The sequence below is a fragment of the Limulus polyphemus genome, unplaced genomic scaffold (genome assembly GCF_000517525.1).
Source record: "Limulus polyphemus unplaced genomic scaffold, Limulus_polyphemus-2.1.2 Scaffold3606, whole genome shotgun sequence".
Taxonomy (NCBI): domain Eukaryota; kingdom Metazoa; phylum Arthropoda; class Merostomata; order Xiphosura; family Limulidae; genus Limulus; species Limulus polyphemus.
In genome coordinates, this window is record NW_013669216.1 from 65,383 (window position 1) to 91,332 (window position 25,950).

The following is a 25,950-nucleotide window of genomic DNA, read 5'->3' on the forward strand; positions in this document are numbered from 1 at the left end:
ACTCAATTTGTTAATTTAAAAGTAAATATTAAAAACACAGATAAACATAGATTTTTGTGTATCACGTGGTATGTTGAATGCGGCACTGGTTCAAATTAGATGTTTGTGAAGTCAAAATACTAAATCTATAGTTTCATATGAATTAGAAACTTAAATTACAGATATTGACAAGCTAGAATATAAAATAAGAAGGTTTTATCTTTTCTGTTTGCTAAGATATTGCTCACATAATAAATCAAACACAGTGGCACCTCGCCCACCTCTTTCTGTTTTTGGAAATGCTCCCTTATTTACACTTACATCTGTATATTACATGAATAACCAATCAGAAGCTCAGAATGTCCCCCCCTAGTGGTTTTCTAAGCCTTTCTAACGTACCTAGCATCATTTCTTTCTTTTAAATCAAGATTTCAATGAGGTAGGTTGTGTCTTTAGTCTGCTCAAAATTTCATTTTTTTTTTTAGTAAAATACATCTTAGTTACTAAGCTTGGTAAATTATAGTTGAATTTTATGGTATTGATGTAGTAATTTATGATTTTTTAGTCATTCAAAAGTATATATAAAACCTTAAAAAAATATTTTGTTTCATGTCCTCCACATACGAAATTTTTGAAGGCTTAACAGCCTGCATCAAGCAGCAACCGAGTACAAAGGTCGTAACTAGAAGAGATAATTGTTTGCTTTACTTCTTTATTTACTGTTCTATGTTTTAGGAAAAATAACTTTTAGAACTTGTTTCAAAATAGCAATAATCTATATACATATATTACATATAATAATTGAAATGTGACTTTATTTTACAAAATACTATTCTACTAAAACAAAGCCAAGACAAGTTACTTTATACAGACCAAAGGTCACATTTATGTTATTTGATACGGTAACATGAGTGCACGTGAGCTGCATGATTGTAACTTCTGTATTGTTAGCCAGACAATGGTGAAAGGTCAATATAATAAAGATAATAAATATATATATATAAATATATAATGTTATGAGATTTAAGCTATTTCGTCTAAACATTTATGTTTTTGTGTTATAATTTGTGTTCATTCTAGAATGAAAGAGGCATAATTTATGTTTATTTCCTAATTTTGTATGGTGTTTGAGTGATTGGTCAAATCTACGGAACCCGTACTGAAAATAACAGATAAAATATAAAGTTTTTTCTTAAGAAACATTTAATAACTATTTGGACATTATAAAGATTTTGCATGTGAAATTTCGAAAGTTTCTGATGTACAAAAGTATTTTTAATGTTAAGATGAAAATTACTGATAGATAGATAGTATGATAGATAGGCAAGATGTGAAATGAAAAAAAAAAGGCAAGAGAGAAAAATTGCTTTACAAACCTTAAGACTTAATAAAACAATTAGATGTATTGCGTATGAAAGCATTGTAATGTTTACTGATGAACTTCCAAATTTTTTTAACATTTGCTTACTAATTTAAAAGTTATAGCATGAAAACTATAACAAGCACAAAATGATTACAAGGTCGGTCCCAAGGACCGAGCTTTGGTTGAAAGAGTTAACTAGACATAGTGATGTATTTTCTTTACATGGAGATTGGCCAACTGATTATACATAGAGAACCATTAATGCAGTTAATGTATGTATTTGAATATTGAAATTAGTTATAGCATTAGAACAGGTTTATAGTTAAAATGAAAAGGATGCATCTATATAGGTACAATAATAGGAGAAGCTGGGAATATATGTTTGATAAACATGAGATTACACAGTACCTATTTGTATTGATACAACACTTTAATGGTGGTTTATTATCAAACTGTCTGTATAACGTTGATAAGCTCTGAATTGCTAGCAATAAAAGTCTTATGCTTTTTCACACTGAATTAATTGCACACTGCCCTGTCAATTTTTATGACAGGAATATGAATCAAAAAATTGTATGTCTTTTTCAGGCAGTTGAAGAAGCTTACGTTCCTGTAATTAAAATGACATTTGATGGAATTGAGGTAGGTAAACAACTCATAATCAGTGAAGTTTGATGTATTGAGCTATATAAATTATTCATAATCACTAAAGTTTCATGGTTTTAAGGTAAGTAAATAATTCATAAATAAAATGACAGCTGATGATATTGAGCTATGTAAATTACTCGCAAGTTTGATGACTTGAGGTGTGTAAATTACTCAAAAGTTTGATGATTTGAAATTTGTAAATTACTCAATCAAAATGACATTTGATGGTATTGGGGTATATAAATTACTCATAAATCAAAATGACATTTGTTGGTATTGAAGTATTTTAAACCACACTCAACCAGAATGAAGTTTGATAGTATTGAGGTATGTAACCATTCATAATGAAAATGAAGTTTGTTGGTACTGAACTTTGTAAATCAATCATAATCAAAATGTCATTTGATGATATTGAGGTATATAAATCATTTGTAATCAAAATAATTTCTGATGGTACTGAGTTATGTTAATCACTTATTTTTTTACCGAGTTTGGTATTGATTGCACCATCTCATAAAGCTAATAGCTATACCTAAACTGTTTTGTTCTGTTATTTTTTAGACTGTAAAAAATGAAAATTTATTTTTATGACAAAATTTTTTTGTAAATAACATTACCTAAATAATGTTCATGTTGTAGAAAAAAAACAGTTCAGCATAATGTAATCCACATATTCTAAATTTACTCTTAAGTAACCTGTAAACTTTAACAAGGCCGTATAAGTTTTTATCATAACATTTGTAATATCTTTTCTGTGAGAAGTGGTCATGATATTTAAACATGCATAGATCTGGTAAAAAAAATACCTTCTTTCAAAACAGTTTCAAGAACTACTATTTATTGTACCAACCAAGCTCAAAATTATGTTAACGTTTTGTTTTTCTTATTTATACAAAAAGTTGAGCTTTGGCAGAAGTGCCTTGTGATTACTGTAGCTAACAATAGATATTGTCACTGTAGACAATTTCCAATAATGCTGTGATTTATTTCATAAATTATGTATCTTCACATCATTCATAGAATAATTCAATAAAACAAACTTACAGGTGTAATGGAAGCCAGATGTCTAGAATTTTCTAATAATTAAACTGTCACAATATGATGATGTTTCACAATTAAAACCAAGTAATTTTTCTCAGAATAATGATTTAAACTTTGTTTATCTTCAATCTCATTTTTTGTGTCTCCTAGAGTCTTATGCTTGAATTTATTTTAAAACATTAGCCTATATCATTAGGTTTATAAAGGATCTGAATGTTACAAACATTATTTTATTATTAGCACTTAACTTGTCAAGGTGTACCAATCCTGGAACAAACAAAACGTTTTTGAGAACGTAAATGTTGTCATGTACACTTGTAAAAAATACAAGATACCTGGCTGGAAAAGGTTAAGAGGGTGTTCCCACATTTCTAGTGTAGCATTTGAAAATGTTTAGCAGGTGTATTAGAATGACTTGATATTTTAATGAAGTACAGGCTTTACTGAAATTGAGCCCACATGTAAAATAGGGAAAAATATATGTTTTAATGAAATTTATAATGAAGATTTATAATATCCTGGTAGATTTAAAATGATTAACAGTATAATGAGCTTCAACCAATTTTTATATGTTATTTTTGTCATAAATATTAGCTCTTCCCATACAGACATCTTTTTCTGCTCATGTCATGAGGCTTCACTGAGTTACATTCACAATTTCATTAAATTACTTTATCATCATGGTGTACGAATAAACTTGACATCAAATTGTAGCTAGTAATCCATATTTTAATATGATAGAAGTTTAAATTCTTAATTCTATAAAGAAATACTTTGAAAAATCCTCAATCTCATTTAGTATGAGAACTGTGATATTTGCTCTTTATGTTTCCCTCTTCAATTTATATACTGCCCTTCTGAGAAGTATGGAATTTAATGTAAATTACTTGTTATAATATTGTTATTACTCAGGTAAAGCATAATTTTATAGCCTTCAAACTTATTTGGTTTCAGAGCCATAAACTAAAAAAATCAGACAACTCCTGATTTTCCAACCTGTCTTTCACAAATTAGCACTAGTTCTCTCTGATACTTAATACTATATTATTTATAACCAGTAGAAAACTAGAGTTTTAACCTGTCAAATAACGTAAACATTACGTTGTTTTACATACAGATAATTGTCCGTTTCACTTCCAGTTCAAATTTTATTCCCACGGGAATCACATTGATGAGCTTAGCTGAATTTTAATGTCTTATCACATAAGTAGAAAGCCAGAAAAATTGTGATAGTTGTTGGACGTCATCTGCTTTTTATGTTATTATTTTGTATTCTTAGGTACATTATTTAATTAAATAAAAATTATATGTTGTAGTAATACCATTAGTATAAAAAGGAGGGTTAATTTTCATTGACAATCAACAGCAAAAAAAAAGAAGAAAATCCAGGTAAGTAATATATTTCTTGTTTTTCATGTGAATTCTTTATTCATTGTTATAAAAGTAACTCAAATGTGAAAATTACAAACTTTTTATGTTAGATAATGTTAAATTAGTTAAAATAAAGGGGGAAAAAATCATTATTATTATTTTTTCATGAGAAATGCTTGAGAGTAGCCCGTGCCTTATGTAATTCAATGGGGTAACATGAGCTACACATTCACCAAGTGATTTACAACTTGTGTGGTGGGATTATTGGTTAAATACAATTCAAAGGGAAATAAAACAATAAATGTAAGTATAAACAGATGTATACTGTTACGAGTTTTAAGCTATTTAGGACAAGTAAATGTAGTTTCATGTTACTATTTGAAGTTATTTTAGAAAGAAAAAAAAAAGGGGTAATTTAGATTTATTATGCTTTTTTTTTATGGTGGTTATGAGGTTGGCCAAAATGACCAACCCTGTATAGAGATAGGTTGTAGAAAATAACACATAAAATATAGTTTCACTGGAAAAAAATGTTTTAAATTTATTCAGGAAGTTTTAGAGGTTATACAAATGAAATTTGACAATTTTCAGATGCAGAAAAGTATTTTTGATCTCAACATGAAAATCACTTTGCACTTGGAGCAGTCAACAGTTTGACTCCACATATTCACAGAGAAATTTTTAGTGAAAATACTTCATTAAAAATTATGTTATTTTGTCTACAGAAGACTTAATGCTTACTGAAAGCTTGCAAAATTTTGTGAAGATACAAAAACATATGAGAAATTTAAAGATCAATTTGTGGTCATGAACTTGGCCAATTCAATTGAGTCCATAGTGACAGCATTGAGTTGATACTGTTTATTACTACAGTTGGACATGCTGTTCGCAAGATTGGCACTGAAGGATATTCCAGAAGATCAAAATCTACGAGATGTAAATCTTTTAAAGAATTTGGATCCTCGATGTGTCAGAAGTCTTAATGGTAAGGCCTTACTCTCAGTGGAAACATATTTTTACAGTTAATTTTCAAAACTGGCACATTTTTTCACAAAATGTCCATTCAATAAAAAGGATTACAAAAATTATGATGAACAAAAAGTAATATATTTAAGAAGGGACATAGATAAACATTTCAGAATTTATTTTCCTTCAAACACACTGATTGCTAATATCCAGTTACCTTTTCCTAGTACTTGGAAGAGTCAGATTCTTCAAGTATGTGGTTAGGTTTGAGTACAGAAGTTGGTCGTTTTAGCAGATAGTTTTGAAAAACATGGAAAGTAAATTAATGTTAAAACTTTTCAACAAAATTTTGATTTGGGGGAAAAATTAAGTAACACTGATGCTTACTGTTTATCATACATGTTTCTGAAATTGTAAATAATTTAAGAAGTAATTGACATATAGTCAGAACTAGCTCAGTATTACTGTAGCTTACATTGTGGGTGGTTAAAGGAACAAATACTGGAGAGTGGGTAAAGGCACCAGTACTAGAGGTTGGTTAAAGATAACTAAACCGAGGTGGTTAAGAGTACCGATATTTTCTCTTTCAGGTTGCCGAGTAACTGATGAGATTCTTAGCCTTGTTCCAAGTATTGAAGGTTTTAGACTTGCCTTAAGAGCTATAAAGCTATGGGCCAAACGTAAGTAGATGAACTTGGTTATTTTTTCTGTTTTACCTGTAGCATTAAGCTCTCTTCTCTATTTTGTTTGTTTGTTTATATTTTCCTTTGAATTTTTTACAGAAAGTAAAATATTTCAGATAATGGTAAACCTAACTTTGATGAAGAATAGTATTGAATTGTTTCAGGTGTGCTGTCGTTTTTTAACAGTTACTATTTACACAGTTGTGAGTACATAATAAATAAGTTACAAATATAAAAATGATTGATAACCTTGTAGGAGTCTCATGCTTTAAATGGTGGAGGTTTTGTATCAACAGTGTGCAATTTATAGAAGTACTTAAAAATTTAAAAACATTTGTTTATAAGCATTTTTAGTGGTGACAAGACAAGCTTAACCTTCTTGCTGTAGGTAGGTCAAAGAGAGAATTTCAAAATCTTTATCAGAATTACATTCAAAAGTTTGTTAAACTGCTTTGTTATCAATGTATGCTAATAAACTTTCCATCAAACATAGTTAATTAATCAAAATTTAATTGGTAAGTTTTAATTTCTTAATTTTAAAGGAAATACTTAAATATATCTATGTATGTGTATAGCAATATTTGTTAGCTTCAACTTCCCCATTTTTTGTGTTTTTCATCACATGTCTCTGATGTAGTTTTCGGTCTTCTTTTTTTACATAGATATAAAGTAGAAAGTTAAATTTGCTTGCCACGCTCATCTGTCATATATTCCCTTTCACAAATTACCAATAATTCTCCCTGATGTTTTCTATTACATTATTTATAACAAACAGAGATAAATTTTTATTTTGCCAAAAGAAGTATAATACTACATTTTACTGAATTGAAATTTTTGGTTAGTTAGCCTACAAATTGAAAGGTGCTGCCACCAAATTCAGATCGAGTAGCTAAGGGAATTATTTTAAGACACTTATACCTTAGCTAGAAAGCCAGTTAAATTTATAATAATTATAGGACATCATTTGCTTTGTGTTTATTGTTATTTTATTTATTTTAAGTGCATATTTGAAATAAATAAAAATTATTTAGTGTAATAGTACCATCATTACAAAAAAGTAGGCTTAAGTTTTACTTAAGGGCTGCCAGCAAAAAACAAAGAGGCTAGATGTAAGTATTAAATATCTTGTTTTTTATGTATGTTTTTTATTTATTGTTAAAAAAAGTAACTAAATGTAAAAATTAGAAAGTTTTTTAGGTTAGATTAGATAAGAAAATGAAAAATAATAATTAAAATGTTTCTTCACATGAGTAGCTCGTACATTACTTCATTCAATATGGTAACTTGAGCTACATGATTGCTGTGTGATTTATAGCTTGTATAGTGAAATTATTAATTACGTATGGTTCAAAGGGCAATAAAACAATAAAATTATGTAGAAACATGTAAACTTTATTAGCCTTAAGCTGTTTAGGGTAAATAATTGTAGTTTTCTGTTACAATCTGCATTAATTGTAGAAAGAAAAAAAGGGTAATTTAGATTTAGAAAATAACAGATAAAATATAAAGCTTTACTGAGGAAAAACGTTTGATATTCATTTAGAATATTTTGGAGGTTATGTAGTATTCTTAATCTTAACATGAAATTCACCATGCACTCTGATTCAATATATTCATGGACAAATCTTTGGTAAAAACACTCAATTTAAAGTATGATTTTTTTCTTTACTTAAGACTTGTCATGCTTGTTAAAAGCCTATCAAAAGAGAATACCAAATGATTTCAAACATTGGCCTGCTTCATATAAATTAACCCTGTATACATTCAGTTATTAAAAATAATGTCTTTAACAAGAGACATTTTCTAACATAAAACAGCTGAAACCTGCATAGTGAGAATGATTAACTTTGTTTCTTGCTAGGTCATGGTGTATACTCCAACGTTTTAGGGTACCTAGGTGGAGTATCTTGGGCCATGCTTGTTGCCAGGACATGTCAGCTTTACCCAAATGCAGCAGCTGCTACACTGGTTAACAAGTTCTTTTTGGTGTTTTCTCAGTGGTCAGTCTTTTCTTTCTTTTCATATGTAAACAACAATAACTTAAAAATCACTAATAATCTAGTCTTAAGTTTCAATCTACCATTGTTTTTGCATACTTGAAGACTTGTTTAAACTAGATAACTTTAAATGAAATAATGGAAATTTTAATGTTAAAGTACCTAAGATATTAAACAAGTTATTTGAAAAATTAACATTGTATAATGTGTATGATTTGTTCATTTTTCTGAAAATTTAAAAAATTGCACTGTTATTAAGGTTGATACAGCTGGATAATTCTGTGAAAGTTGAAGCATTTCTGTGTATAACACCAGAGATATTGGAGCATTATCTGTTAATTGTTAATGTGTGATGTTACATTATGTTAACAATGAAATAATTTTCATATCATTTATTACTAGTGAATGACAGGTTTCCAATAAGAAAAGTACATGATTGCATTTTAATTACACTATTTGTTATACGTCTCTAGTGATGAGACTTTTTTTCAGTTACAAAATTTACCAGATTGATTGGGATAAAATATACAAATTCTTAACAGAAATGGTGTTTTCTCATCAGTCGTTTTTAAGACATCAAGTTTAAAGACATATACCATATTTGCCCGGTTAAATTGAAGAAAAATGTGTTTTTTTATACATCAGTTGTACAAAATGTATTGAATGGTTTGTAAATACAGTAAACAAATACTGATGTATTAAACATTTTTGGAAATCTTTCATTTAAAAGTTTATACGTGGTAATACACTAAGCTAATCGTTCATCTTCACGTAAATCTTCATCATCGATAGAATTGTCACCATTTTCGGATTCATTGCATTCATTAGATTTGCTTCTTTGAACCATTGTTTCATCCTCTTTTGATTCCCACAGCATGTCATCATCCATCCCATCAGATATGCAACATTTTTATAAACCTTTAATGATGCTTTAAACATTCTGGTGGTAGCTTCTAGGAAAATACTTAACAAAATTAAACATACATGAATATAATGCACAGTCAATTTTTCAGGAGGTACTTGAAGGTAAATAAGTGTGCATTATATTTGGGCAAATATGGTAACATATGAGCTGGTGAATCAAGATTTATTAATGCATAATAGCTATATTTGTTAGACTAACTCCTGACAGTGATGACTCTGAAGTTTAAGATTTGTCATGATGAAATTCTTGAACATGTTAACTTTTAAGTACACAATCTTTAAGGGTAAATGTGTAATTCAAGGATTTTCAGTTAAAACTGTTTTTCATTAATTTGTTTGACTCTTACATGAAGTGTCTGTTAATAAAAACCTGCAAGTGAAATAGGATTTCTCTTGCACTCAACAACAGAAGCATGTATTGGAGTTTTGTTTTTTCTTTCAGGCCTTGGCCAAAACCAGTGTTATTAAAGCAACCTGAAGAAAATAAATTGAGTTTTGTAGTTTGGGACCCTAGGGTATGTTTTAATTTATTCTATTAAGGTTTAACTGAATGTTTCCAGCCTTATACTTGAGCAAAGTATTTCCAACATTGCTTTGCTGATATTCAACATAGATATCTAAAAGTTTTAACATTGACTCTTACAAGTATAAGCTACAAACAAGACAAGAAATAACTCTTGTATGATTTTTACTTTTATTGTAATGGATCCTTAAATAGTGAACTGATTGTTAACTTTGTAATTTTTGCTGCTTAATTCTGTTGGGCACTTCTATAATTTGATCAGTAAAATATTTGTTGACACTGTCTAAAAAAATTAGAATAAAAAATATGAAAAAATTGAATTTAAAACGTCATTAAAAAAAACGAAATATGTTTTATAGTAATTTGGTCAATTTGAAGTGCTTCATAAAAGAAAATTTATGATTAAATTGGTATTTTTTAAATATATATTCTGTCAAAAAAATAAGAATTAAATAATTCTATTGTTTTAAAGTACTGGTATTTCCAAAAAGAGGGCCCTAGTTGTACATGTGTAATTAATCGACACAACCAGTCAATTTACTTTTTGTCGTGTAGGGTTCCCACTCAAGTGAAGGTGAACATTATTTCCAGTTCATAACTTTACGTGTCATGGAATACATTGTACTGTCTTCTGAAATGAAATATATTTATTTTATATGTATATGTGAAAATGTTAAAATTTATATAGTAAATCTAAACATAATGAATTTGAAGTATACGATCTTGTATATATTCACAAATATAATCTCAGATTTCCATAAATATTATCCTAATACAAGTTTGGTAATAGTGACTACGAGTCTAACAATTTCATTAAAAAAAAACAAAGAAAAAATTCCAACTAAGTTACATCATTACTAGTGAAATTTTTAATGAAGAATGAATTTCTAGAATGAGAATAAATTTCAAAAAAGTTCTTTGTTGCAGCCCCCGATGGCTCAACGGTAAGCCTCAGTAGTCATTATGCTAAAAATCAGATTTAGATACCCACGTTTAGCACAGCACGGATAGCCCATTAAGCATCTTTATTATTAATAATAAACAAATAATTTGTTGTAAATGACTACTAACATGAATAAAATGGGGTACAGCAATCAGGGGCTAAACAAGAAAGAATTACAAGATAACCAGCCCATGGACAGGAACTGATGATTACACCACACAGGGAACAAATGGTTGAATAATAGGAAATCCATAATAGACAATTGGGAAAACATTTTATTATAAGCATAATTTGAAGAATTATTTATAATTATTGTACAGTCTCCTTCTTATCTTAGAGCCGCAATGAATCAAATAAGTAAAGAGTAAGTTGTTGTGAAAAAAATAGCATGGATAATTATTTTGTTGCTGTTATAAGGTTTGTTTATATGAATTTCAACTGTCGGCATCATGTAATGTCACTTGCCACTTCTTACCACCACCCATGGGTCCTTCTCCACTGCTAAGGTGTTGTCCATTTTGATTGGTCACTGACAAGTATCACAGTGAAGTGTGAAACTTACTTAGTAACACAGACAACTCAATATAAGAAGCTCTCACTGATTGTGTCATCATTTTTTTTTGCTATTTACCAAAATTGTTCCTGATATTCTACACATTTCTTATACTAGTAAATAAACTGTATACTCAGACCCTGCGTAATAAATGAAACATGTCCCCCCAAAAAAAAGGTCGCTTTCTGACATTGTATTATGAGGAGTTAGAACTTTAAACAGTATATGCGTCTATTGCAAATTACTTTACATGGCATTTTCTATTTACATGTTAGTACATACACATTCTTTATACATAGTGCCAAGATAGACACACTTGTGTGATTTTCTTAATCACGCTATTTTGCACAAATCTTGGCAGTACGTACACATTCTTTATAAAATACTGCTAAGATAGACACACTTATGTGATTTTTCTTAATCACGCTATTTTGCACAAAAAGAAGCACATTTTTACATTTATATTTGCTAAAAACTTCATTTCCAAATAATATAATTATTGTATGGCAGTTAGGCACAATAAAAAATAACAAGATAAAAGAATGTAATTAGAGGTCGAATATTGGACAATTTTAATATATATATATATATAGTACTTAAATCCCGATTACTTGAAGTTACCATCACTAATAAAAACTGTCATATTGTAGCGTATCAGGTCTAAAAATGCAATTCTTTCACTGTTAGAAGATGCTCCCTAAACTGGATCAGTTTTATTTTTAGGCACTAATGTCAGAAATAACAGACCCAAGAATGACCAGAAACATGGTTTAACGAGAACCAAACTTTTGTTCTTGAAAGTAATAGTAAAGTGGAAGTCAGGAAAAGGATAATTAATGGAAAATAAAATGAACACTTTCAAGTATTATGATAAATATGAATATAGTATATACATTAGCCGGGATTATGTACGTTTTAATATATGGTAAAATGAAGTTATAATGAATAGCCTTCGAAAAGGTTTCTGTGAGATCATATGTTTCGGTAAATTTTTTGTGGATCTTTGATCTTCTTCAGAAACAAAAGTGGTCCAAAGTGTTATCTCTCACAAAGATAACCATGCTAACCATGAATTTCAAAGATATTTGGCATATGTTTTGTATTTGAGATATATAGGTATAATTGGTATTGTGATCTGCATTTATTATTGTGTGCGAGTTTTTTATGCATTTATATTATGAATAAACCTTTACATTACAAATATTTTATCGGAGTTTACGATAATATAGCTATGTTGTTTATTTCGATATTTTTTACGAAGTTCAACCGCATAAAATTTGGAATAAAGAATACGGATAGGAGCTGATTGGTATTTTAAAGGACCAGCCCGGGCAATATCACTATTAGCACCCCAGTAATTTTTCACATGCTGCATACTAGCTAAACAAGAATGCATCAATTGCCTGGTGGGCCAATCCACCCTAAATATGAAAGAAATGCATTATGAAATGAGTTTATAAATATATTTTATATTACACAGCTATTTCACTGTAATATTACGAATATTAGTTTTATTTTTGAGGCAAATGATATAAACATGTAAAATTGAAACTTTTCCAACTTTCATTCTGTTTCGAACGTGACTAGTGTTAGTAAAATCGGCTGGGCTTCCTCTAGAAACTATTATGTATTTATTACTTAGAACTTTGGAATAAGACAAATTTATAACTGTTTCATCAAACACTGCATAGTGTTTCCTGGAACATTCCTTTGGCTGCTGAGGAGAAGCATGAGACACCTATTATTATGGCAGTCAGGTTTTCATTTTATTTGTTGAGCTACTCGTCAAACATTGATTTGAAATCAGGCTGAAACACTTTGTTATGAGACTATTGGGGAGGATTAAGTCTGAATAGAACCTGACCTTCCAAGGTCATACACAACTATCAAATGCCTATCCAGACAGACAAACCAGCTATGGGACTACTAATTTTTCAGTTCTCAGTCAAAAATGCAAAAAAAATATTGTAAATTGCAACATATAATGAACTATAAATGTAAAAAGTTATTTTTTACACATTATCATACCAACTGTGTAATGATTTTGCACATGTATTTATAGTTTTATGTTATTAATCTCCAGTCACATGTGTTGAGACTATCTTCTAAATATTGTCACTGTAGAAATCTCCACATAAACTTATGTACAACAGAAGTTAGCTATACTAAAGTTTCATATTCTCTAAACTGAACTTACACAGTTTATGAAATACAGATGAGTTGTATACTTCTCAGTTCACAGAATGTCTACTGTATTATAGAAATGTTATTAATACGAAGATTAGCAGGTAACTTAGCGAGTGGTTTTAGAATACAAATCATTACGTAGTTATGAATATTTCTGTATACTGAAATCCTAATAGTAAATAAGTCTTGGGATTTTCATCATATTTTAAGTAATTGCAATTGTTATTTCCCAAGTTGTATTAGGTCTCAAGAGGTGCCGTTTTATACACTTCTTGGCAGTTTTTTTTTTTTTGACTTACTTAATAAATATGTGTCATTTTTCAGTAGTATATTACTAATTAGACAATGTGGCTGTAACTTGCCTCAAGTTACTTGACCTGATGCTGTGAAGAATAGGACATTTCCAATAAGGATTCAGTGGTAAGAGTGGTAGCTTTCCCACCATATGTAAAGTAAAAAAGAAACTAATATAATCACGATGATTTCATTATGCAGAAGAGGTTGACATATTTATGTACACTATAAAGAAATTGATAATATTTATTACATGGAAACTCTAACTTTGAGAGTGGCATGCTTGAACATGGCTAAGAAGGTACTATGAACATATGCTTTGTTTACCTCATGGTAACAAACTGTGTTGCATAGCAAGGCAATACCTCACATGCACAATGTGTTTTGGACTAATTTCCTTCACTTGATGCATTTTGAAGATATACTAGAAGGTCCATCTTGAAACATTAGATTATCATATTCCCAATAAAGTATCTGAACAGCATTCTCTGTGCTAGTAAAGTTGTGTAGGTTTCACATATAGCTTAAAAATAAACATCAGAAAATAAATCGAGTTTTTATTCTTCTTTATTTTTAGTATACCTGGCTAAGGAAACTTGGAATAAGAATTCAGTTTGAACACCACAAATTTAGCTTTAACTTGCATGTGAGGTATATCTATCATAAAGAACAATACAAACAACAAAGATAAATCTATAAAACAACCCAAACGTATATAAATTCACAGAATTGATAATACAGATCATATTGTTATGAAATCAAGAATACTAAATATTACCAAACAATAGTACTAATAAATTTGACCATTAGCAATCTATCTGTCCATGCTGTTTATTGGCAGCAATCAGTTTTTACTGTTACTAGTTTTATTTATCTGTTGTTGCTATGATTGGCTTGCATGCATTCCTAAATATTAGTTTGAACAATTGTTGAGAAAAATTTGTAACAACATAGGAGTTATAATTGGAAGAATTAATTACAAGTATGTCATGTGAGAGCTTATCAACGCGAAAGGAATAGTACTCTACATAAGCTCTGCCTTTACACTGGACCATTGATTAATAGCAGCATAACATATTCATGCATTAATGCCATCTATTGGTGTAACTCAGTAATAGTTAGCTCTGAAGGAAAACCTTAATATAATATTTATTACAAGTTCTATTTCTTTACCACAAAATTTGTTAGCAGCTGGTGACAGAATTTGAATATTTTTCGTGACCAGTTGATCTTGAAAACTATTTTCTTATTTACTCATCTTACAGTTAAGAGTATGCACAATTCAGTGTGGCCACTTTAAGTTACAACCTAGAGTTAATTGATGGAGGAAACTAGGTGCGGTTGTTTCATTTTAACACATGAGATAGATTGCTTATTGATGAAGTAAGATTTATGGATTATAAAATTGCTTCTTGTGAGGAAGTATATTTTCATGTCAAGGTAATAGTTTAATATAATAATATAAATCAGTAACATGCAGAGATTAGGCAAAAAAATTATGTACCAAACAATAAATAATAATGTGGATCCACCACAAGTAATCAAAACTTTATTTGATGTGACAAGGCATCAGTGAGTTCTTTGGATAATTATAGTAGTATTTGTAATTATTCTTCAGTAAATTTAATATCTCATTATTGAAGATATAGAGAAAGTAGAACTTGACTGAGAAGTCTGCCCTCCAGAATAAACCTCAAAGGCACAGTAGCATTAAGTTCAAGGCATATGGTAGGTTGTTAAAGTAATATTCGTTTTGTAATGATTCAAGCAACATTTATGGATACATTATTATCTTGGAACAACTCCTCATTGAAATAATAAAAGTACATCACCGGTAATATTTTGATATGCAGCAGTCTTCATGCAGTATTGTTCTTGCAGCCTACCTTTCTGAGAAATTATAGAACTGAGTATGTGCATACAACATGCTACCCATGCCACTAACACAGCATCCGGTAGTATTCACCATTGAGTTCCTGCCACATATAAACACAAAACAAAAGAGTGATTGATGATTCATCTGATCATATTGAAGCTCTCCATTATATTATTCCTGTGTACAAGCCTGATGGTCATTGTACTGTTGCATATGGCACTGCTCTTTAGTGAATTATTCTTTGGCCATGATATTCCATACTGTAAAGTCCCTGACCTTCTTACTCATATACAAGTCACTGTTTTTTGTTTGTTTTTGTCATGTTTTAATATAATTCTGTTTAGTGACCAGTTATCCCAAAGTGATTGAGGTTTTGTGGATGGCTTATCATATAACCATCACATAGAGACTTTCTGGTGATTTATGAAGTCTCAGATAAGAATTCCCAATTAGAATTTCCATAATTTTTTGTGATTGAGGTTTTGATGGTTGTTTACCATATAGTTATCACTCAGAGGCTGTTTCCTGGTGATTTGTGAAGTCTCAGTTAAATAGGTACCAACCAGACATGCTTCAGCTTTTACGTCTCTTTGATAGTCTTGTCAGATTAACCATCTTTCAAATTGTGACCCAATTTGCTGCAGGATAAAAACATCTTATAGTACTGAGCATATCAACATAGCATATTAGCTAATTATGTCATGTGCACACCACACTGAGGAGAGAGACTATTAAGATTATATATATCTACTTCTTCCCTAACCGTGGTAGATGCAGCACTGTGCATAACAGAAAATCCAAGCAAATAATGGTAATAACTCGTAATTTTTGAGATAAAGGATGATCAAGAATAAACACTTATTGGTTGTTGCTCATATTTTACTAAATACTTAAAAACAATTTTTAGTTTATTGGAAGAGGATCTATTATCAGATTTTAAAAAATAATAATATATACGTATATGGGTTCTTTTTTTTTTTGCCATTTGTCAAAATAAATGGCTTTTACTTATATTTCTTAATAGTATAAATATTTACTATGTAGTTGTTGGGCTACAGTAGTTGTCTGGGACTTGTTAGTTATAAATTCAATGATGAATAAACAGCCCACACTTTACTTGTTTTCAAGTATATTCGGAACAAGTTAAACGTATGTACATTAAAGTGTTCACACGATAGAGAATATAAGCATATCGTAAACGTTATATCAGTATATGTATAGTTTCCTCTTCTTGTCAAAAGTCCACTTAGGCCTGTTCAATTACTTTAGAATCTCAGTTGACAAGCTGAACTATTTTCTCTAATGCTATTGCAATATTAGTCTGGTGTGATTCACTTATGATTGTGGTCTTTCTTCAGAAGATCCTATGTTCCTTTTGTCAAAGTGCACTCAGGTTGATTCAATTACTTTCCAGAATTAGAAGAGTGTATAATAGCAGTATTCCAACCACATTATGTTTGCCATATCCATTGTTATGGTGTGAATGCTTTTTTTCAAGCTGACAAAGCCTGATTAGAAGAAGAGAATATGCTATGAGAAGATGTTAGATATTAGGTCATCAAGAAATTCATGTCGCATTTTGGAACACTTTCATTAACCACCCCGTGCTTCAAAGCCAAGTGATTTCTTAAATCAGGTCATTAACAACCTGATTTGTAAGATGAAAAAGCATCATTGATAAGAATGGACGATTTAATTTAATAATTTTTTTTTTTTATGTATAATTTGTTTGGGTTTTTTTCATCTAAAAAAAAGTGTCATTAATTTCTTGACAACCTAATAGATGAGCTGTTATACTGTTATAGGTTTTTGAATTTTATTTAATTTTAATATTATCATTTTTAGTAATTTGGATTAAATAACAGATGAACAGATAGTTTTAGTAAGATTGGTAAATAAAAATAGTAGGGTTAAAGTTTTAAATTAGAGCTTATTTGTATAATTTGTACTACAATGTTGGATTAGGACGTGTATAAGTACTTTAAGGCTTAGCTGTAATTTGTCCTACTAGTAAATCGTAAAACAGGTTAAATACATTGTTTTATTAAACAAATACAATCTAAAGACTAGTTAATTGTCTCTGTGTGTGTTAAGGATTATTTTGTTTACTTGATTTTAGTCTAGATCCATTAGTTTAAATTCAGTTTATAGGTAGGTTATAAATCAAGCTGAATACATCTTATTATTGCTATTAATTGTAATAATATTAATATTATATAAACATCAAATAATGTAGATATGAGTTATTTGTCACTTCTATAAAATTAAAGATAAACTTAATTACTTTAGTGTGAACATAAAGTAGTGATAAAAACTGTATTATATTTGACTCTAAAATGTTAGAATTAACAATGTTGGCAATAGGTTACTGGTATTTACATTTAGCATTGAGTATTTATTTCCAGGATACAAATACAATGGTTAAGACTAGTGTTGGAGTTAAGCATTCACAGTTTGTTAGGTGTGGTGGGTGCAATGAGTGAGTTTTATTTGGGAACTCGCAACATTTATGTACTTTTAAGGAAGCTAGTACTAGTAGTGAAGATGTGCAATTTGTATATAGAGTTTGTAGGTTGGAGGATACGTTGGAGGCTATCCTAGTTATAGTAGAGGCAATATATAAAAAGAAGGGTAAACTGTGGGAAGTGGCTGCAGGATTTCAAGAGGAACTTAAGCTTTTACATGCAAGGGATACATCAGCTAACAATGGTTTTCAGGAAGTTGGAAAGAGTACTGTGAGGGCTAAAACTAAAAGTAATGAATTTAATTGTAATGAGTCTATTCTGTTGAGCAACAGATTTCAGCCCTTGGTTTGTGCAGATGAGAAACTATTGAAGGGAAGGAAAATAAAAGGTTCAGAGAAGGATGTGGATGATAAACTTAAGGAGGTTATAGTTATAGGTGATTCTTTGACAAGGCATATGGATAGGATAGTCTGTGGAGTAAATAGGGAGAAAAGAATCAGATTATGATACCCAGGGGCACAGGTGGAGGATATAACTGACAGAGCAAGAGATTTTAATAAGCAGATGATACAGTTTTTGTTGTGCATGTAGAAGCTAATGATGTAGGGAAAGGTAGGTCAGAAGAGCTAATAGATAAGTACAAGGGGTTGAAAAAGGCCATAACTTAATTGTGGGGATGAAATTATGAGTAGGTTATCAGTGCTAAGTGCTGGTTGGACTTGTGGGATCAGTTCAATGGGAGAAGGGGGACTTTTTGGAATGGATGGTTTACATTTAAATAGTGTAGGGTCTGGCTTATTTGCAAGGGCTGTTGTAAGGAAAGATTTAAACTAGGACTAGAAAGTGGTGAGGCCAGGATAAATTAAATGCAAAAACAGTAAGATGTAGAGAAAAGTTTAGTATAGGAAATGAGTATGGACATAGTTCTAAGGATAGGAAATTAAGACACCAAACAAAATGTATGAAAAAAGGTTGGCTGAAAATGTAAAAATTAACACAAAGGATTTCTTTAAGTACATTAAGGGTAAACAAAATGTTAGAATGGGAGTAGGACCCTTGAGGGATGATAAAAGAAAGCTTGTATGTGATGATTGTGAAATGGCTGGGTTATTAGTTTCTGCTTTTTTTTCAGTTTTTAGTAGTGAAGGTTTTGGCAGTATTCATCGTCTTGAACAATTGATAGATGGAGGCAGGGTCTGACAATATGATTGCATTAATTCTGTGCTGGTTAAGAAAAAATTGGGAAGTTTAAAAAATGATAAGGCTTCTGGGCCAAATAATATTTCACCAAAGGTTTTGAAGGAGGTTAAGGATTGGATATGTGAGGCACATGCTACTATTTTTTGTAAATACTTGAATAGTGAGCAGGTACCAATGGATTGGAAGTTACTCCACTTTTCGAAGGAGGTAATAACAATTGTCCTAGTAGTTATAGGCCTAATTAGTCTTACATCAGTTGTAGGAAAAGTTTTGGAAAGTCTGATAAAAGATGTTTTGCAAAGTCATTTAATAAAGTTTAAAATTTTATTGGATAGGCAAAATGGTTTCACTAAGGGAAAATCTTGCCTTACAAATCTTATGATAATTATGTAGATGGGGTGTAGATTTGGTGTATCTGGATTTTCAAAAAGCCATTGACAAGGTTCCACATAAAAGGTTTGTACAAAAATTATCTCTATAGGTGTGGGGGATAAGTTAGCTAAATGGATAGAAGAGTGGCTGGATGGAAGAAAACAGAGGGTTGTTATAAATGGAGTTCAGTCAGACTGGATTAATGTCACAAGTGGGGTACCTCAGGTTTCACTCATAGGACCTTTGCTCTTTCTGATCTACATCAATGACATAAATGAAGGAAAAGTCAATAAATTTCTTAAATTTGCTGATGATATTAAGATCTTGGGTGTTGCTAGATATGAGGAGGATGCTGCTGCTTAAAAAAAGGATTTAGTCAATTGGGCAAATAAATGGCAGATGGGTATTAATTATGATAAATGCAAGATAATGCATGTGGGTTATCATAATTTGAATTATAAGAATAATTTGGATGAGAATAACCTTAACAGTGTCATGAAAGAAAGGGATCTTGGTATAAAGGTTGATCGCTCTTTTAAGCCATCCAAGTATTGTGCTGTTGCTAGTGGTAGGGCAAATTGGATTTTAGGTTGTATTTTCTGAAATATTGAACTCTAGTCTAAAGAGGTTATAATTTCATTGTTTAGGTCAGTGATTAGGCCACGTATGGAGTATTGTGTTCAGCCTTTGGGCTCCTTTCCTTAGGAAGGACATTGACTTGTTGGAAAGGATTCAGAAGAAGGTTACTAGAATGTTGTCTGGGATGGAGGGTTTATCATATGAGGAGAGATTAAGATCTTTGAAATTGTTATCTCTTGAAAAAAGAAGAGTTAGAAGGGATCTGATTAAAGTATTTTAAGATTGTGAAGGGAAATGATAGTGTTGATGCATCATCGTTTTTCGTATTTAACAGCGAGAATAGTAGGACTATGGGATGCAAATACAAATTTTGGCAAGGTAGAAGTCTTCTTCAGCTAAGAAAGTTTTATTTTTCTTACAGGGTGGTTGGCTTCTGGAATGGGTTGCGTTCAGGTGTTGTGGAGGCAGTAAATTTAAATGAGTTTAAGAGAAAGCTTGATAAGTATATAAATGATAAGGGCTGGCTTTAAGATCTATTTTAACCATCTCTCCAAGGGCATCCTTTACTGTGCATGTCACAAGGTTTTTAGTGAAATACAATCAAAATTTTATTAAACTACTTTTTGTTCATGTTATACCAATTAGTATAGCATAAAATTGTAGCTAATAATCAATATTTTAATGGTATCTAAGATTTTAGGTCAACCTGTCATGTGGTATGTTGAATGCAGCATTGGTTCAGATTAGATGTTTATGATGTTCAAACACAAAATCTATAGTTTCTTACAAATTAGAAACTCAAATTGCCGATATTAAAAAGCTAGAACATAAAATAAGAACCTCCTATCTTGTACTGAATCAAACACAGTGGTCCCACTCATCTCTTTCTATTTTTGAAAATGCTCCCTTATATACATTTAGTTCTGTTTTTGACATGTGAATAACCAATCGGAACATTAGAATGTCCCCCCCTAGTGGCTTTCTCAGCCATTTTCAAGTATTACAATGTCATTTTGTCCTTTCGATATAAAACTTCAAGCTGGTAAGTTGAGTTTTTAGTCTGCTCTAAATTTCATATTTGTTTAGACCCTATACAGCTTAGTTACTAAGCTTGATAAATTATAGTGAAATTCAGTGTTATTGATATAGTAATTTATGATTTTTTGGTTATTTCAAATGTGTATATAAAACCTTAAAAAAATTATTTAATTTCACGTCCTCCACGTATGAAATTTTATAAGGCTTAGAAACCTACGACAAGTAGCAAACAAGTACAAAGGTTGTAACTAGAAGAGATAATTGTTTGCTTGAGTTCTTTATTTACTGTTCTATGTTGTAAGAAAAATAAGTTTAAGAACTTATTTGTAAATAGTAATAATGTATATACTTATATATAATGTATAATAATTGAAATGTCCACTAAAACACAACCAAGACAGGTCACTTTGCAAAGACTAAAGGTCAGTTTTATATTATTGGATACAGTAACATGAGTGTATGTGCGGCTCGCCATTGTAACTTCTGTATTGTTAGCCAGGCATGGTTGAAAGGTCAGTATAATAAAAATAATAAATATATATAAATGTATAATGTTATAAGATTTTACCTATTTAGTCTAAACATTTGTGTTTTTGTGTTATAATTTGTAGTCATTCTAGAATGAAAATGGCATAATTTATATTTATTTACTAATTTTTTATGATGTTTACGAGATCGGTCAAATCGACAGAACCAGTACAGAGAATTATTAGGGAAAATAACAGATAAAATATATAAATATAAAGTTTTTTCTTAAGAAATGTTTGATAACTATCTTGATGTGATAAAATTTTCGCAAGTGAAATATGAAAATTACTTTGCATGTTGGATAGGCAATGTGTGAAAAGAAAAAGGCATGAGAAAAACATTGCTTAACAAATCTTAAGACTTAATAAAAGAAACTGATATTTTTCGTGTGAAAGTCTAGTAATATTTTCTGATAATCTGCCAAATTTCGTGAACATAATGCTTACTAATAAAAAAGTTATAGCATTAAAACTATAACAAGTATAAAATGGTTATGAGGTCGGTCCCAGGGACCAAGCCCGTGCTTAAAGAGTTAAGTTTGGATTAGCTAAACTAAATAATATAATAAAATTTTCACTTGACATGCATGTCCTTTCAGTGATTTACAACTTATAATGGTGCAAATAGTAATTAGTCAGGTTTCATAGGACATTAGAACAATAAAATTTGAATATAAATAGATGTATAATGTTGTGAGTTTAAAGTTACTTAGGATAAACAAATGTAGTTTCATGTTTCAATTTGGAGTCATTCTAGAAAAGAAAAAAAAAGGTAATTTAGATTTATTTTATTTATTTATTTGTTTTTTGGTGGTTATGAGGTCAGTCAAATTGACCCATCTTGTATAGAGTTATGGTAGAGAAAATAACAGATAAATTATAATATTAAAAAAAACAATGCTTGAACTGTATTTAGGAGGTTTTAGAGATTATGCAAATGAAATTTTAGGTTTTTGAGAAGAAGAAAAATGTTTTTAATCTTAACATGAAAATCATTTTGCACACGGACTGTTCAAAACAAATACTCAATATAGTCACGGACAAATCTGCTTTTAGCTTATTAAAAATATTTCACTAAAAATTGATTTTTTTTGTAAGCAAAAGACATGTACTGTTTACTGAAAGTCTGCCAAAACTAACAAATACAAAATGGTCACATATTCAGTCAATTCTACCAAGCTCATTTTGATAGAGTGTTAGTTTAGTTTTAAGGATGGGACAGCTGAGGTGGATCAGTAGGTTCCCTTGTTGTCCCTAAGCATTGCGTTATATTATTATAATTAATTTACTTGTCATTAGACATTAATATCAGGCTTGTTATATTGTTTACAAAACATTACATTCATGTAGCATTTTGGGGATTTTCAATAATGGAAAAGTGTATAATAATAGTATTTGTCATACCATAATAATTGTTGTTATTAAAAATGGCTTATATAGAAAGTTTTCCAACCACTAGTGTGTTTATTGTATCTTAGCTGGACTGATGTACTCTGGATTGAGCAAATGTGTCATTGGCAATGGATAAGGCAAACATAATATGGTTAGAATACTATTATTATACACTCATCTAATTCTTGAAACTTCATAAGGGTCTAGATATAGGATGGAGTGTTAAAAATATAATAGGCCTAATACTAATGTCTGATAAGAAAATTAATTATAATCATGCTTTTTCAACTTCAATAAGGCATTCACACCATAAAAATAGAATGAAATAGAGTTTGTGTAAAAGGTTTACATATTGATCATAGTTTACCATTTTTACATGGATTTGAAAATCTTTGTTTTGACTGTAGTTATCATTTGTATGTGAATGAGAAAAGCTTTATATTTTGACTCTAAGTTACTGCCTGTAAATGGGTGAGAAAGGCTTAATATTTTGTCATAGTTTACCATATGAATGTGGATGAGAAAAGCTGTATATTTGTTCGTAGGTGACTACTTCTATCTGAATGAGAAAGGCTTTATATTTTGATTGTAGATTAGCAACTGTATATGGAAAAGTTCTATATTTTGATCATAGGTTACTACCTGTATGTGGATGAGAAAGGTATTATATTGTTTTATCATAGTTTATCACCCACATATGAATAAGAAAGGTTTAATATTTTATTTGTAGTTTGAATGTTTGTAACCAGTTTTTGTTATACTCCATCCATTAAGTTATTTTTGACAGTTCAGTTGATTTTATTACTTTGCAGATTAATGTAGCTGATCGTTTCCACTTAATGCCCATCATCACCCCAGCATATCCACAGCAGAATTCTACTTTTAATGTTTCCATGTCAACAAGGGCAGTGATGCAGGAAGAGTTCAAGCAAGGTATGTAAATATTAGCTACTAACTTTTATATTAATAGTTATGAACATATAGTTTTCTTATACAGATACAAATATTTAGATTGTTATTTCATATAAGTTGACTTAAAGCATTATCATGCAGTAATTTGTAATTACCAACATTTTGAAGAAATTCTTAAACTTGAATTTTAGTGTTTATTTTAACCCTTTGACTACTGGGCACTTTTTTAAATGCTTTACTGCACATGTTAGGTTTACTGAGTTATATTCAAATTTTAATTAAACAACTTTATCGTCAATGTATTTTAATAAAATTAGTATTATCATGTACATTATAATTCAAAGTTTTATATTATGTAAGTTTTAGTTCCTTTATTTCAAAATGAACCTTTAACAAAGTACTTAACACTCCAGTTTTGTTGTCACATGATGCACGAGCACTCAAAAATCTGAACTGTTGGTTTCTATTACTTGAATAATGCTCCGTCTGCAGTGTACATATATGTCTAAACACAAAACTACACATACAGGGCTATTTACCCATCACTTGTTTCAAATACCTTTGGGTCAGTTCAGAGAAAAAAAAATATTATCACTCACTAACAGTAGCCATGTTCACCTTCTATAGTAGAAATGAGAATTCTAAGCCTCTTCTACTTAATTGAAATATATATTTACAACCAATAGAAAGAGCTAATTTTAAAGTACAATCTCTCAATGGTTATTTTCAAACCAGTGCACATTGTTTGTTAACAAGCTCCTCAAACTATGTTTTAGCATTGTTGGAGGTTTGCCCACACTAGCACTTAGTTTTTTTCTCACCTTGATACATAGTAGTTAGAGAAACATTTAAATTGTATTTTGGTTTTATTATTATATTTTAGTTAATTATTTATGTTTTAAAATTCATATTTGAAAGGTTTAATTATTTTTTTTATGTATATAACCCAAACTTTGCCTTGCTCCACAAGGCTTATGGTACTAAGCAAGAGCAATTTCAATTTGCCGGAGGTAAAATATCAGCTGATGATACCATTATATTGCCCCAGGCACCCATTGATGTGTGTCAAGATGAATAATAAATGGTAAAGGACAGGAAAGGAAAATAAAACATTAATGATAAACTATAAGTGAAAAGGTAAAAATTTCAAGTATGTAGTATTTCCATATTTTAATTTTAAACATTTCATTGCACTGTACATTGACAATAATAGCTACCATTAGTGATATGGTAGAGAAAATGAAAAATATAAACATTTACCTTGTAGAAACTTTTGATGTCATTTAGGAGGTTCTAGAGGTTATACAAATGAAGTTATATAAGTATTTTTACACTTAACATGAAAATCACCTTGCATTTGAACTCTTCAGAGTCTGAGTGCAAATAACTACAATAAATAATGAATTTTTTAGTAGAAATAGTAGAAAAAATTGAATATTTTATTCTTCTAAAACTGCATCAGGAAAATCCTTGTCAAATTTCAAAAAATTTCATCCACTAATTTAATTTTTGGAACAGAGTATTATGAGAGTTATATCACAAGGATGTAAAGACCCGGTAACCAAAGGGTTAAAATCATTAAAGAACATTTTGCATAATATTTGCTTTTGAATTTCAAGCTATTTTTTTTAGTTACTTTAGATATAGTTCCAAAGGTATCTATAAAAACCCTTTTCTGCTTCATTGTTACCGGCTTGCTGAACTTTGCACATTGTTGCTAGGTTGCTGAACTATATCCTTATTTGTGGTCAAGGTTACATTTTCAGTTTTGTATAAAAACTACATAGATAATCTGTTCAGTAGGTTATTTCTCCAGTTATTGTGACAAAAGTGGTCAAGTGTAATTGTATTATTATTATTTTCCACTGCAAAGCAGAGTGAGGCATATTGGTTTGTCCTGTTCATCTATCAATCCTGATCTTGTGGACAGGATATCTGAAGATAGGATGGATTTTGACCAAACTTATACAACTGGTACTACATCATCACATTGGGGTGACTTAAACAATACAGTACAACATAAGTGAGGGCATAATTGTTTTATAGACACCATTTGCACTGGTTTGGTTTAATAATTTCTTCTACATAGGTAGGCTTCTGATTTTTTTTTTTTTTTT

The 25,950-nt window shown here is 30.1% G+C and overlaps 1 protein-coding gene across 2 annotated transcripts in view; it reads left to right on the forward strand.

Annotated features, from left to right (window-relative positions):
- The window catches only part of LOC106469672 (poly(A) polymerase type 3-like), an 86,793-nt gene that overhangs the window by 36,871 nt on the left and 23,972 nt on the right, over nt 1-25,950 (forward strand). For both annotated transcript variants that reach the window (XR_002612892.1, XM_022398247.1), the window contains exons 6-11: nt 1,931-1,984; nt 5,276-5,387; nt 5,959-6,048; nt 7,913-8,051; nt 9,415-9,487; nt 23,734-23,854. Coding sequence is in view for 1 of the 2 variants with exons in the window: in XM_022398247.1 (XP_022253955.1) it covers nt 1,931-1,984; nt 5,276-5,387; nt 5,959-6,048; nt 7,913-8,051; nt 9,415-9,487; nt 23,734-23,854 (589 nt within the window). In the remaining variant the exon portion in view is untranslated. The remainder of the gene's footprint in view (nt 1-1,930; nt 1,985-5,275; nt 5,388-5,958; nt 6,049-7,912; nt 8,052-9,414; nt 9,488-23,733; nt 23,855-25,950) is intronic.